This window comes from Heterodontus francisci, chromosome 4, assembly GCF_036365525.1.
Source record: "Heterodontus francisci isolate sHetFra1 chromosome 4, sHetFra1.hap1, whole genome shotgun sequence".
Taxonomy (NCBI): Eukaryota; Metazoa; Chordata; class Chondrichthyes; order Heterodontiformes; family Heterodontidae; genus Heterodontus; species Heterodontus francisci.
The window spans coordinates 82,690,805-82,704,376 of record NC_090374.1 but is presented as its reverse complement, the minus strand read 5'-3'; the positions used below and the strand labels follow the sequence as shown (position 1 = coordinate 82,704,376).

Genomic DNA, 13,572 nt, shown 5'->3' with positions numbered 1-13,572 from the left:
TCAGGGCTTATCTGTGTGCGGCTAATTATCATAAAAAATCATGCACAAAATCGAGCACCTGACATTTAGACCCCAGACAAGACAGAAATTCGAGATTGGAGTGTGAAGTATTCGAACAGCATCCTTGTGAATGCTTTGAATATTTGGTACTAATATCACACAAAGGGGTTTGAACCTATAACCCCCAAGACCGAGAGTCTATTGCTTTTCCCTGCAGCTGCTGATCCACTCCTTTTATCAATAAGTTCCCCTTACACTATCTCTGACTTCATGTACATTTGAAAACCATGTTTGCCACGCTTTCAGTTTAGATGCTGAGAAGAATTTTATTGACTCTGTATTCACAAAAAAAATGTTGATTTGCTTCAGGTCTTCATTCTTCTTTTAAGCTCTTTTGTAGCATCTGGACTTTCTGACATGTGATGAATTTTCCTGGAAAGGTTGTTGATGAAGTACAGTCCCACCAAGGAGAACACTAAACTGGAAAAAGAGAAGTTATCATTAAAAGTACAACAGCTCCTTTCATTAATTACACATCGCACTCACTGCATTCCAATGGATTTAGATACTGACGGGACTTGTTTTACTATATTTGTAAGATGCCTTTTTACACTGCTAATGTAGAGCATTTTCGTCTTAACATAAACATTGTCGAATCAAAGAGTCAAATGTAATCCTATTGAACTCACACCTCTCAGTGCAGATGGGGGATTAGTAAAACATCATTAACATTCCAGACACTTGTTTATTTGACTACAGAATGGCGATTAAGTTCAAGTGTAAGAACTGGTCATTAGCTGGAATGGTTGAACGTGTAAATAGCGTATCTAATTTTATCGTGGGAATTTGATACCACCAAATCAAATCACCAGTACTTAGGAAAACACAAGACTGTTAAACCAGCATTACAAAACAGCTAATACAAAGAGAAAGGAATTTTCTAGACTTGAATACAGAAATCCTTTTGGGAAAGAGGGAGTTATATTCTATTTTGGTTTTTATTCCATATACATGCTATTCATGCAAATTTCCATTAAATCTTTCATCTCTCAGCGCTATCGCCAGACTTCCTCAGAAACTTGAGTCACCTTTAAGTGGCTTATACATTTACCATAACATCTTCTCTTCATGCAAGAACTCTAGAATAATGACATTTTCATCAGCATAACTACAGCCTCTGACCTTAAGCAAGTCTGCTTTGTTCCTCAGTGAAGGTACAAATCAGTTACAATGTGAAGCTTGTGCCTTGTTAAAATTCAATTTTCTCTCAATCCATTTAATATACCTAATATGTTTCACTGTATAATTCCTGATATATTTCCAGTATATTTAAAGACTAAAGATTAAGTTGTGAGAATGTGTGGGGAGGTTTTTTTAAAACAGAATTTAATCTAAATGTATATTATTTCCAATTAAATGGGCCAAATTGTATAATTATTTTAAATGCTGTAGTGGGAGAAAATTCCTGGGATCTTGCAACTGATGCAAAACATCCATTGGCGCCTGTGCGTCAAGGGGAAAACTAAGGCCTGGATCTTTTTGCAGCACACATAATAAAAATAACTCAAACCTTTACATTCGGGCATCTGCTTTCAGTTTTATATTTTGACAGCTTACTTATGACCTGATGATATCACAGATCTCGCCTGCAGGGGTGGAGTCACACAGTATGCCTTGTACAAAAGATATCTACCAACATCTCTATCTTTAAACCTGGTAGATACCCAGTAACATGCAATATGGTGAACAAATTCATAGGGAGAAATGGGAAATAATAAGTTATGAATGGGTCAAAATGGTTGTACTAATTTTAGCATGAAATTAGAGAGAGGTAATTTGATGGAGGTATTCAAAATCATGAGGGGTCTGGACAGAGTAGATTGGGAGAAACTCTTCCCACTCGTGATAGGATCAAGAACAAGAGGGCACAGATTTAAAGTAATTGGTAAAAGAAGCAAAAGCGACATGAGGAAAATCTTTTTCACGCAGGGTGCTGTTAAGATATGGAATGCACTGCCTAAGAGTGCGGTGCAGGCAGATCGAGGCATTCAGAAGGGAATTAGAGAGTTATATAAAAAGGAAGAATGTGCAGGGTTACAGGGAGAAGGCAGGGGAGCGGTACTAGGTGAAATCCTCATTAGGAGAGCTGGTGCCGACACAATGGGTCGAATGGCCTCCTCCTGTCCTGTAACAATTCTGTGATTCCATGATTCAATTAAGGGGAGATGGTAGCATAGTGGTAATGTCACTGAAATAGTAATCCAGAGGCCTAGGCTAATGCCCTGGGGACACAGGTTTAAATCCCTCCATGACAGCTGGTGGAATTTAAATTCAATTAATTTATAAATTCAATTAATTAATAAAAACCTGGAATTGAAAGCTATTCTTAGTAATGGTGCCATGAAACTATCACTGATTATCGTAAAAACCTATCTAGTTCACTAATGTCCTTTTGGGAAGAAAATCTGCCGTCCTTACCTGGTCTGGCCTACATGTGACTCCAGACCCACAGCAATGTGGTTGACTCTTAACTGCCCTCTGAAATGGCCTAGCAAGCATTCAGTTGTCAAGGGAAATTAGGGATGGGCAATAAATGTTGGCCTTGCCAGTGACGCCCACATCCCATGAAAGAATTTTTAAAAATCAAAAGCAGTGTCATTTTGGTATAATGTTTGAATGAACCATTCTTTTTCTTTTTTCTTTTGGGCCTCCTTATCTCGAGAGACAATGGATACGCGCCTAGAGGTGGTCAGTGAACTATTCACCCATGTTTAGCATTAATCTGAGAATCTCCACTCCTCCAGAAACGGATAAACAAGTATCATTGGAAAGTGAGAAAAATACCAAACTTTATCATAGCTGACAACACTCTTCATGCAGGATGCTCAACAATGAGAAGATAGAAGCAACCAAATGGTGTTGGGTGAAATGAAGTGGGAACAAAATGAAACAAGGCTTTTGACCAGAGTGAGAGAAGTGGTAAGATGGATTGGTTTAGACAAACAGTTACGGAGGGTAGGAGTATAGTGACTGAAGGATCTGCTATTGATGGTAAAGAGGAGGCAGTGAGGAATAAGTAGTCAACCAAAGTTGGGGAGTAGAAGGGTATATTTGGGTACATGCAATTAGAGATGTTCAGAAAGGAAGAGGTAAAGTCATGAAAGAATTTGAAAACAAAGACTGGACCTTGAAATTGATTTGCTGGGGGACAGAGCCAGTGGAGCTTGCAAGGGCTGGTTAATAACAGTATGCAGTCTAGTATGCTGGATCAAAATCCTGAAACTCTCTTCCTAATAGCACTGTGGGTGTACTTACTCCACATGGACTTCAGCGGTTCAAGATGGCAGCTCACCACCATCTTCTCAAGGGCAATTAGGGATGGGCAATAAATGCTGGCCTAGCCAGCGATGACCACATCCCACGAACGAATAAAAAAAAATGCATAAGGACATTAGCATCAGAGTTTGGGATTATTTGGAGCTTGTGAAAGGTAGAATATTGGAAACCACTGGAGAGGGTAGAGAGGGTCTCGACTTAACATCTCAACTAAAAGATGGCATCTCAGACAGTGGAGCACCCCCTCACTACTGAAATGTCTGCTGAGATTATGTGCTCAGGTCTGTAAATTGGGACTTGGACCCATGACTTTCTGCCTCAGAGGAGAAAATGCTGCCAGCTGAGCCAAGGCTGACACTTAAGGTTAGTATGAGATTCAACTAGACACTGAAGACTTACACCACCTGATCCACTGAGCAAAGAGCGTTTGGTGGAAACAGTACCAGAAGTACTCAAGAGTTACCTGGATAATACCAGTATTATAAATAATCAACTGGAGGAACTTGTGAGCCATCCGGAGGAGGTATTACTGTGACAGCCTTTGAGGCAATGCTGGTGTCAGAGGTAGAAACGAACGTTATCAGCATACATTTCAAAATTAGTCATAGTGGTGTGAATGATTTCACTGCAGGATAACAGTTACATGATAACTATGAGAGGACCTAAGATAGAGGACAAACTGCGGGTGACCATTTAGCCATGGTGATAGAAACTATTCAAGGAGATGAAGTGACTGTTTTTAGGAAAATAGGAAACATAGGAGAAATGTCAGGAAGATACATCTTGCAGCAGAACAGTAAGACAGGACTGAATTATCAATATTGTTGAAAATGTAGGAAAAGCCGAAGAGGATGAGAACCAATAATGAACTGTGGTTGCAGTCACATAAGATTTCAATGGCACTTTTCACTTCTGTTGTCCTGCTGCTATAGGAATGTCTGAAATCAAATTCAAAGAGAGAAGGGTCGAGATGTGGGCACAGAGTTCAATAATAATGACCCACATAAGGATTTTGAAAAGAAAGCAGACGACGGCAGGTCAGAGGCTGGGTATTCTGTGTGAGTAACTCACCTCCTGATTCCCCAAAGCCTCATCACCATAAGGCACAAGTCAAAAATGTGGTGGAATATTCTCCGCTTGCCTGGATAGGGGTAGCTATAGCAACACTGAAGAAGCTTGACACTAGCCATGGCAGAGCAGTTTGCCTGACTGGAAATCCATCCACAATTTTAAACATTCGCTCTGTCCACTAATGACTCACTGTGGCTGCAATATCTTTTTATAGTCTTTCATGGGATGTGGGCATCACCAGCTAGGCCAGCATTTATTGCCCATGAGAAGTTGGTAGTGAGCTGCCTACAAAATGCACTGCAACCACTCACCAAGACTTCTTCGATATCACCTCCCAAACCCACAACCTCTACTGCCTAGAAGGAACAAGCACATGGAAACATTGTCATATCCAAGTTCCCTTCCAAGTCACACAACATCCCAACTTGAATATTTATCACCGTTCCGTTACTTCATTGGTGCTGGTTCAAAATTCTGAACTCCCGATCTAACAGCACTGCGGGTGTACCTTCATCGCATGGACTGCAGTAGTTCAAGGTGAAGGCTTACCACCACCTTCCCAAGGAAACAATTAGGTATGGTTGCTAAGTTTGATGATGACACTGTCAGGCAGACCCCACCTGCCAAGACTGAGGCACACATTATTTTGCCACATGAACATTAAAACTTAAAAATTGCAAACCCTGACTGGAAGGACATTTACATAGTACTAGACAATGTTGAAACAATGGAGACTCAGAAATTGCTTCTCCAATACACAGAAATGGTCAGACCAGTTTTAGCCACATGGCTAACTGGCTGTTGCAGAGAAATTTGAACTTCGAACAAAGGAGGTGAAGAGCATGTTCCATATAAAGAGCTAGTCACATGACTAACCTGTTGGGCAACTTGGGAGTCTTTTTTTTTGAATTTGAACTCCCAACAAAGGGACTTGAGGTCACAGAAAGCCGTGTGCTTCTGGAGTAAAGACCTCTCCTGGAACTGAGACCATCTCCTCTCCTGTATGCCTGCTCATCTCTCAAGGAACTGAAACCATTGAAGACACGTAACCTCAGAGAGAGAAAAGGTTTCCTACGTGAGCAAGGTTTAAGAGTAATGCTGGACCCCAACAAAATGCAAGACCATATCTTCAATCAAGGACGACAGCAAGCTCGAGAAACAGTAACAAGATATTGCCTCAAACTGTTCTACTTATCTTTTCTTCTGCTCTTTTCTGTCCCTATCTTGCATGTTTATATTGGGTGTGCATGCTAGCATGAGAGCGTCGTATATCCGTAGGCATGAACCCTGATTAGAGTTTAAGTTTAAGGTTTAATAAATTTCCTCTTTCTGCTTTAAACCAAAGAAAGCCTGTTTGTTCTCATTTCTTTGCCTTATAATTGGAAAGTGTGAAAAAGGATTCACAAAGAGGGAGCTCAAAACACAGTGTGTTTAAAATTAAACCCTGTTACTATAAGACCAGGTGAAGGCAGCAAGAGACTCCCAGACACATTGCTCACCTGGTCATAACAACACAAAGATAGGTAGGAAAGTAAGTTGTGAAGAGGACATAAGGAGGCTACAAAGGGAGATAGATGGGTTAAGTGAGTGGGAAAAGATCTGGCAAATGGTCTATAATGTGGGAAAATGCGAAATTGTCCATTTTGCCAGGAAGAATAAAAAAGAAACATATTATCTGAATGGTATGAGATTGCAGAGCTCTGACATGCAGAGGAACCCTGAGAATGAATTTAAAAGAAAAGTAAGGAGGAAGATAGTGCAGGAGCTAGAAAGAAAAGAAGCATCAAGGGAAGGCTTTTGTTATGAGTGGTTAATCACAGCAATCTTGGTTCACTACCAAAGAGTAGACAGAAGTTCAAAATACCAACAACTATGGGCTGAGAAAAGGACCCTCAGTGGTCAAAAGGGGGATTTGAAGGCAAGTCCAGAGAACAGGTAATGATTTTCAGTGAGAAAGTGAGAAAATTGAAAGGCAAAAAAGGATGAGTTTGCAGGAGAGCTGAGGAGTGTGAGGGCAGTGGTGACCAATTGGCTGGTCTCATTGTGAAGACAAAGAGATTCATAAACTCCTCACATTTCGTGTCAGAGGTGAACATGGATCATGTGGAGAAAGGAGCCAGGTTGAAAGCTAGCTAGATATATAAAGACAGATAGTAAGAGTTTCTATTGATATTTAAAAAAGAAAAGAGTTAACAAAGTGAGTGTTGATCTGATAGAAAGTGAGTCTGGGGAAGTAATCGTGGATAATAAGGAGATGGCAGATGAATTGAACAGATTTTTGAATTGGTCTTCAGGAAAGAGGATACAAGTAACATCCCAGAATTAGCTGTAAGTCAGGAAATGGAAGGGAGGGAGGAACTCAAGAAAATTACAATCACCAGGGAAGTAGTACTGAGCAAATTGTTGGAGCTGTGACTGACAAGTCCCCGGGTCCTGATGGATTTCATACAAGGGTCTTAAAAGACATGGCTAGTGAGATAGTTGATGTGCTGGTTTTAATTTTCCAAAATTCCCCTAGTTTTGGGGAAGGTGCCATTAGATTGGAAAATAACAAATGTAACTCCTTTATTCAAAAAGGAAGGGAGACAGAAAGCAAGAAACCACAGGCCAGTTAGCTTAACATCTGTCATAGGGAAGGTGTAAAAAGCTATTATTATTAAATATGTTGTAGCAGGGCACTTAGAAAAATTCAAGGTAATCAGGCAGAGTAAACATGGTTTTGTGAAAGGGAAATCATGTTTAACCAATTTATTGGAGTTCTTTGAGGAAGTAATATGTGCTATGGATAAAGGGGAACTGGTGGATGTACTGTACTTAGATTTCCAGAAGGCATTTGATAAGGTGCCACATCAAAGGTTATTGCGGAAAATAAAAGCTCATGGTGTAGGGGGTAACATATTGGCATGGATAGAGGATTGGCTAGCTAACAGAAGACAGAGAGTAGGCATAAATAGTTCATTTTCTGGATGGCAAGACGTAACGAGTGGTGTGCCATAGGGATCTGTGCTGAAGCCTCAACATTTTACAATTTATATAAATGACTTGGATAAAGGAACCGAAGATATAGTTGCAAAATTTGCTGATGACACAAATGTAGGTAGGAAAGTAAGTTGTGAAGAGGACAGAAGGAGGCTACAAAGGGATATAGATAGGTTAAGTGAATGGGCAAAGATCTAGCAAGTGGTCTAGAATGTGGGAAAATGTGAAATTGTCCATTTTGGCAGGAAGAATAAAAAAGAAGCATATTATCTGAATGGTGAGAGATTGCAGAGCTCTGAGATGCAGAGGGATCTGGGTGTCCTAGTGCAAGAATCACATAAAGTTAGTATGCAGGTACAGCACGTAATTAGGAAAGCTAATAGAATGTTATAGTTTATTGCGAGGGGAATTGAATACGAAAGTAGGGAGGTTATGCTTCAGTTATACAGGGCATTGATGAGACCACATCTGGAGTACTGTGTACAGTACTGGTTTCCTTATTTATGGAAGGATGTAAATGAGTTGGAAGCAGTTCAAAGAAGGTTTACTAGACTAATACCTGAAATGGGCGGGTTGTCATATGGGGAAAGATTGGACAGGCTGGGCTTGTATCCATTGGAGTTTAGAACAGTCAGAGGTGACTGGATTGAAAAATATAAGATCCTGAGGGGTCTGACAGGCGGATGTGGAAAGCATGCTTCCTCTTGTGGGAGAATCTAGAATTAGGGGTTTCTCTTTAAAAATAATGGGTCGCTCATTTAAGACAGAGATGAGGAGGAATTTTTTCTCTCAGAGGGGTGTGAGCCTTAAGAACTCTCTTCCTCAAAACGCCATGGAAGCAGAGTCTTCGAATATTTTTAAGGCTGTGATAGATAGATTCTTGATAAGCAAGGGGGTGAAAGGTTATCGGGGGTAGGCAGGAATGTGGGGTAATCGGTTCAGCTATGAACTTATTGAATGGTGGAGCAGGTTCAAGGGGCCAAATGGCCTACTCCTGCTTCTAATTTGTATGTTTGTATGTATGTTCATATGTTGTTTTGGAGAAAAGGAGTTTGGAGTCATTCTTGGCGTCCTGCATAAGCCATGAATAACGTGAGGATTTGGTGTAGAGGAATCAGCAATACAGGTTAATATGGTCAGCTGCTTAATAGACTAGGTAGGCAGAAGAATCAATGTGATTTTATGTGGGTGGACTAGAGGAAGGGAAGTTGGAAGCTGAAGGTTGCACGTAAAAGGGGGTTGACGGGTTAGTTTCTTGTGGAACTTGAAACAAAGGAATGTGAGTGACTAAGAAAGTTTGCAAGGAATGGTGAGGGGGAGCCGGGGGTGGTGGTGACCATAGCATACAAGGCTACAGGCCAAGTGCTGGAAAATAGGATTAGAATAGGTGGCCGGCACAGACATGATGGGCCGAAGGGCCTGTTTCTGTGCTGTATGACTCTATGACTCTATAAGTGTGGATGGATGCGTTCATGTGAAGAGTTATAGTCTTAAAGTGAAAGTCACTTCTGGAGTGCAAAGGTAGGATCTTAAGGTTTTCGACCTGACCAGCCATCCCGTTGTTAAAAATTTTTATGAAAGCAGGAGTTTTTTTGAAAAGGTGAATTTTTTTGTCTCAAGAGAGGAGAAGGAACCTAAAAATTCAGAGGAGACAGGACAGGATGAGTTCATGTGGATATTGTCTCCAAAGATAAAGAGACACACAGTGAGGAGATTGAGTGGAGGTAATTGGGGAGATTTTGGAAAGAAAATGCACAAAATGTATCAGAGGTGGTAAAAGGAGAGGTACTGGAACTGAATGGAAGGAGCCACGACAGTCAGGGAACTAGGCTAGGGTGGAGTTTGGATATGATTGTCAAGTCCAGTCTGTGCCAGTTTGAGCAGTGATCATGGTGGAATGCTAAATTGGGGGAAGGCTAATTATAACAATATTAGGCAGGAACTGAAGAATTTAGATTGGGGGCGGCTGTTTGAGGGTAAATCAACATCTGACATGTGGGAGTCTTTCAAACATCAGTTGATTAGAATCCAGGACCAGCATGTTTCTGTGAGGAAGAAAGACAAGTTTGGCAAGTTTCGGGAAGCTTGGATAACACGGGAGCCTAGTCAAAAAGAAAAAGGAAGCATTTGTAAGGGCTGGAAGGCTAGGAACAGATGAAGCACTTGAGGAATATAAAGACAGTAGGAAGGAACTTAAGCAAGGAGTTAGGAGGGCTAAAAGGGGTCATGAAAAGTCATTGGCAAACAGGATTAAGGAAAATCCCAAGGCTTTTTATATGTATATAAAGAGCAAGAGGGTAACCAGGGAAAGGGTTGGCCCACTCAAGGACAGAGATGGAAATCTATGTGTGGAGCCAGAGGAAATGGGTGAGGTGATAAATGAGTACTTTGCATCAGTATTCACCAAGGAGAAGGACTTGGTGGATGATGAGCCGAGGGAAGGGAGTGCAGATAGTCTCAGTCATCTCATTATCAAAAAGGAGGAGGTGTTGGGTGTCTTGCAAAGCATTAAGGTAGATAAGTCCCCAGGGCCTGATGGGATCTACTCGAGGCGGCACAGTGGCGCAGTGGTTAGCACCGCAGCCTCACAGCTCCAGCGACCCGGGTTCAATTCTGGGTACTGCCTGTGTGGAGTTTGCAAGTTCTCCCTGTGTCTGCGTGGGTTTTCTCCGGGTGCTCCGGTTTCCTCCCACAAGCCAAAAGACTTGCAGGTTGGTAGGTAAATTGGCCATTATAAATTGTCACTAGTAATAGGTAGGTGGTAGGGAAATATAGGGACAGGTGGGGATGTGGTAGGAATATGGGATTAGTGTAGGATTAGTATAAAATGGGTGGTTGATGGTCGGCACAGACTCGGTGGGCCGAAGGGCCTGTTTCAGTGCTGTATCTCTAAACTAAAACTAGAATACTGAGGGAGGCAAGGGAAGAAATTGCTGGGGCCTTGACAGAAATCTTTGCATCCTTATTGGCTACAGGTGAGGTCCCAGAGGACTGGAGAATAGCCAATGTTGTTCCTTTGTTTAAGTAGGGTGGTAAGGATAATCCAGGAAATTATAGGCCGGTGAGCCTTATGTCAGTGGTAGGGAAACTATTAGAGAGGATTCTTCGGGACAGGATTTACTCCCATTTGGAAACAAATGAACTTATTAGCAAGAGGCAGCATGGTTCTGTGAAGGGGAGGTCGTGTCTTACTAATTTGATTGAGTTTTTTGAGGAAGTGACGAAGATGAGGATGTTGTCTATATGGACTTTAGTAAAGCCTTTGACAAGGTCCCGCATGGCAGACTGGTACAAAAGGTGAAGTCACACGGGATCAGAGGTGAGCTGGCAAGATGGATACAGAACTGGATCGGTCACAGAAGACAGAGGGTAACAGTGGATGGGTGTTTTTCTGAATGGAGGGATGTGACTGGTGGTGTTCCGCAGGGACCAGTGCTGGGACCTTTGCTGTTTGTAGTATATATAAATGATTTGGAGGAAAATGTAGCTGGTCTGATTAGTAAGTTTGCAGACGACACAAAGGTTGGTGGAGTTGCGGATAATGATGAGGATTGTCAGAGGATACAGCAGGATATAGATCAGTTGGAGACTTGGGCAGAGAAATGGCAGATGGAGTTTAATCCGGACAAATGTGAAGTAATGCATTTTGGAAGGTCTAATGCAGGTGGGAGGTATACAGTAAATGGCAGAACCCTTAGGAGTATTGACAGGCAGAGAGATTTGGGCGTACAAGTCCACAGGTCACTGAAAGTGGCAACACAGGTGGATAAGGTAGTCAAGAAGGCATACGGCATGCTTGCCTTCATTGGTCGGGGCATAGAGTATAAAAATTGGCAAGTCATGTTGCAGCTGTACAGAACCTTAGTTAGGCCACACTTAGAATATTGCGTGCAATTCTGGTCGCCACACTACCAGAAGGACGTGGAGGCTTTGGAGAGGGTACAGAGGAGGTTTACCAGGATGTTGCCTGGTCTGGAGGGCATTAGCTATGAGGAGAGGTTGGAAAAACTCGGATTGTTTTCACTGGAACGACGGAGGTGGAGGGGCGACATGATAAAGGCTTTCAAAGTTATGAGTGGCATGGACAGAGTGGATAGTCAGAAGCTTTTTCCCAGGGTGGAAGAGTCAGTTACTAGGGGACATAGGTTTAAGGTGCAAGGGGCAAAGTTTAGAGGGGATGTGCGAGGCAAGTTTTTTACACAGAGGGTGGTGAGTGCCTGGAACTTGCTGCCAGGGGAGGTTGTGAAAGAAGATACGATAACGACGTTTAAGAGACATCTTGACAAATATATGAATAGGAAGGGAATAGAGGGATATGGGTCCCGGAAGTGCAGAAGGTGTTAGGTTAGGCAGGCATCAAGATCGGCGCAGGCTTGGAGGGCCGAATGGCCTGTTCCTGTGCTGTACTGTTCTTTGTTCTTTGTTCATTGGTAAGAGAGAAGTAGCTGTCATCATTGAGCCACATCATTGGAGGCACAGGCTGTCAATATGCGCCGATTGGATGAGATTGTGAATAGGGAGCGCCTTTTGAAAGAGAATGAAAATTTTGCAGATGAAAGCTGGGGAGGGGCATCTGGAGACTCACTTGGGGTATTGAAGAGTGCAGAACCAGAGGAAGTTTTGCTCAGGTCAATAAGATGAGCTCCTTCCACAGGTGCACTGATAGATCAACAAATGAAGATTATATTCCACACCAGACTTGAAGTTTAACAAAGGAAAAGATTTTGACGATCACTGCGCCACAGCCTCACCCTGTAACCTCTGTAACCTGCCTCCAATTTTCCAAGATCTCTGCACTCCTCCAATTCGGGCCTCTTATGAATCCCTGATTTTATTGTTCCATCATTTGTAGCCTTGCCTTCAGCTGCCAAGGCCCTAAGTTCTGGAGTTTCCTCTCTAAACCTCTCTGCCTCTTTACCTCCTTTTCATGGATGCGTTGTCTTATGAGGAAAGGTTGGACAGGCTAGGCTTGTATCTGCTGGAGTTTACAAGAGAAAGAGGCGACTTGATTGAAACATAAAAGATCCTGAGGGGTCTTGACAGGGTGGATGTGGAAAGGATGTTTCTTCTTGTAGGAGAATCTGGAACGAGGGGTCACTGTTTGAAAATAAGGGGTTGCCCATTTAAGACAGATATGAGGAGAAATTTTTTTCTCTCAGAGAGCAGTGAGTCTTTGGAATGCTCTTCCTTAAAAGGCAGTGGAAGCAGAGTCTTTAAATATTTTTAAGGCAGAGGTAGATAGATTCTTGATAAGCAAGGAGGGGAAAAGTTATTGGGGGTAGGCGGGAACGTGGAGTTGAGGTTATAATCAGATCAGCCATGATCTTGTTGAATGGCAGAGCAGGGTTGAGGGGCTTAGTGGCCTATTCCCGCTCCTAATTCATATGTTCGTATGTTCATATGTCCCCTCTGATCAGTCACCCTTTGCTCCACAAAGGGCACCCTCCCGCGGCCAACCACTCTCACTAGACAAAACTCCCCCCAAGCCCAACCAACACCCCTTGCCGCACCAGAGCCTGGCCAATTGTCCCCGACAAGGCCCCACATCCCAGGATCGGCGTCCCTCTTGCTGCTGTGGCTGGGTACAGTCCCAGAAGTGGCCACCACTCCCGCTGCCACTGCTGGGACTGAGAGCTGACAGCCGCTGATTGGCCAGCAGCCCTTAGAGGTGGGACTTCCTACATCAGAGGGGCAGAAGTCCTGCCCAACGCCAATTAAGGATGCATAAAATCCTGGCATGATTCTCAGGCCTGGTAGTGGTGGGCTCAGCCCTGACTTTAATGGTCGGTGGGTGGGGCCTCCTGCCCAATGTAAAATTCCGGCCATGGGTTCTGCTGAGGGAGTATGAGCAGCTAGGGGCTAAATTAAAAAGCAGACCTCTGGATTACTATCTGAGCCATGAGCAAATTGAAATAGGGTAAATAAGATCAGACAGTGAAATGTGTGGCTAAAAAATTGGTGTGGGAGAAATGGGTTTTCATTCATGGGGCACTGGCACCAGTACTGGGGAAAGAGGGAGCTGTACCGCTGGGATGGCCTTTACCTGAACTGCGCTGGGACCAGTGTCCTAGCGAAATGTATAACTAGGGCTGTAGAGAGGGCTTAAAACTAAGTCGGGGGCTGAGGGGAAATTTAGAAAGTTAACGAGAAAGGACAAGGCAATAGTGCAGGGTAGTGACATAGGTA

At 42.9% G+C, this 13,572-nt stretch overlaps 1 protein-coding gene across 1 annotated transcript in view; it reads right to left on the bottom strand.

Annotated features, from left to right (window-relative positions):
• Positions 1–365: 365 nt before the first annotated feature.
• The window catches only part of LOC137368801 (keratinocyte-associated protein 2-like), a 295,004-nt gene continuing 281,797 nt past the window's right edge, over positions 366–13,572 (bottom strand). The window contains exon 5 of the mRNA XM_068029005.1: positions 366–480. Within this exon, the coding sequence (XP_067885106.1) occupies positions 366–480 (115 nt within the window). The remainder of the gene's footprint in view (positions 481–13,572) is intronic.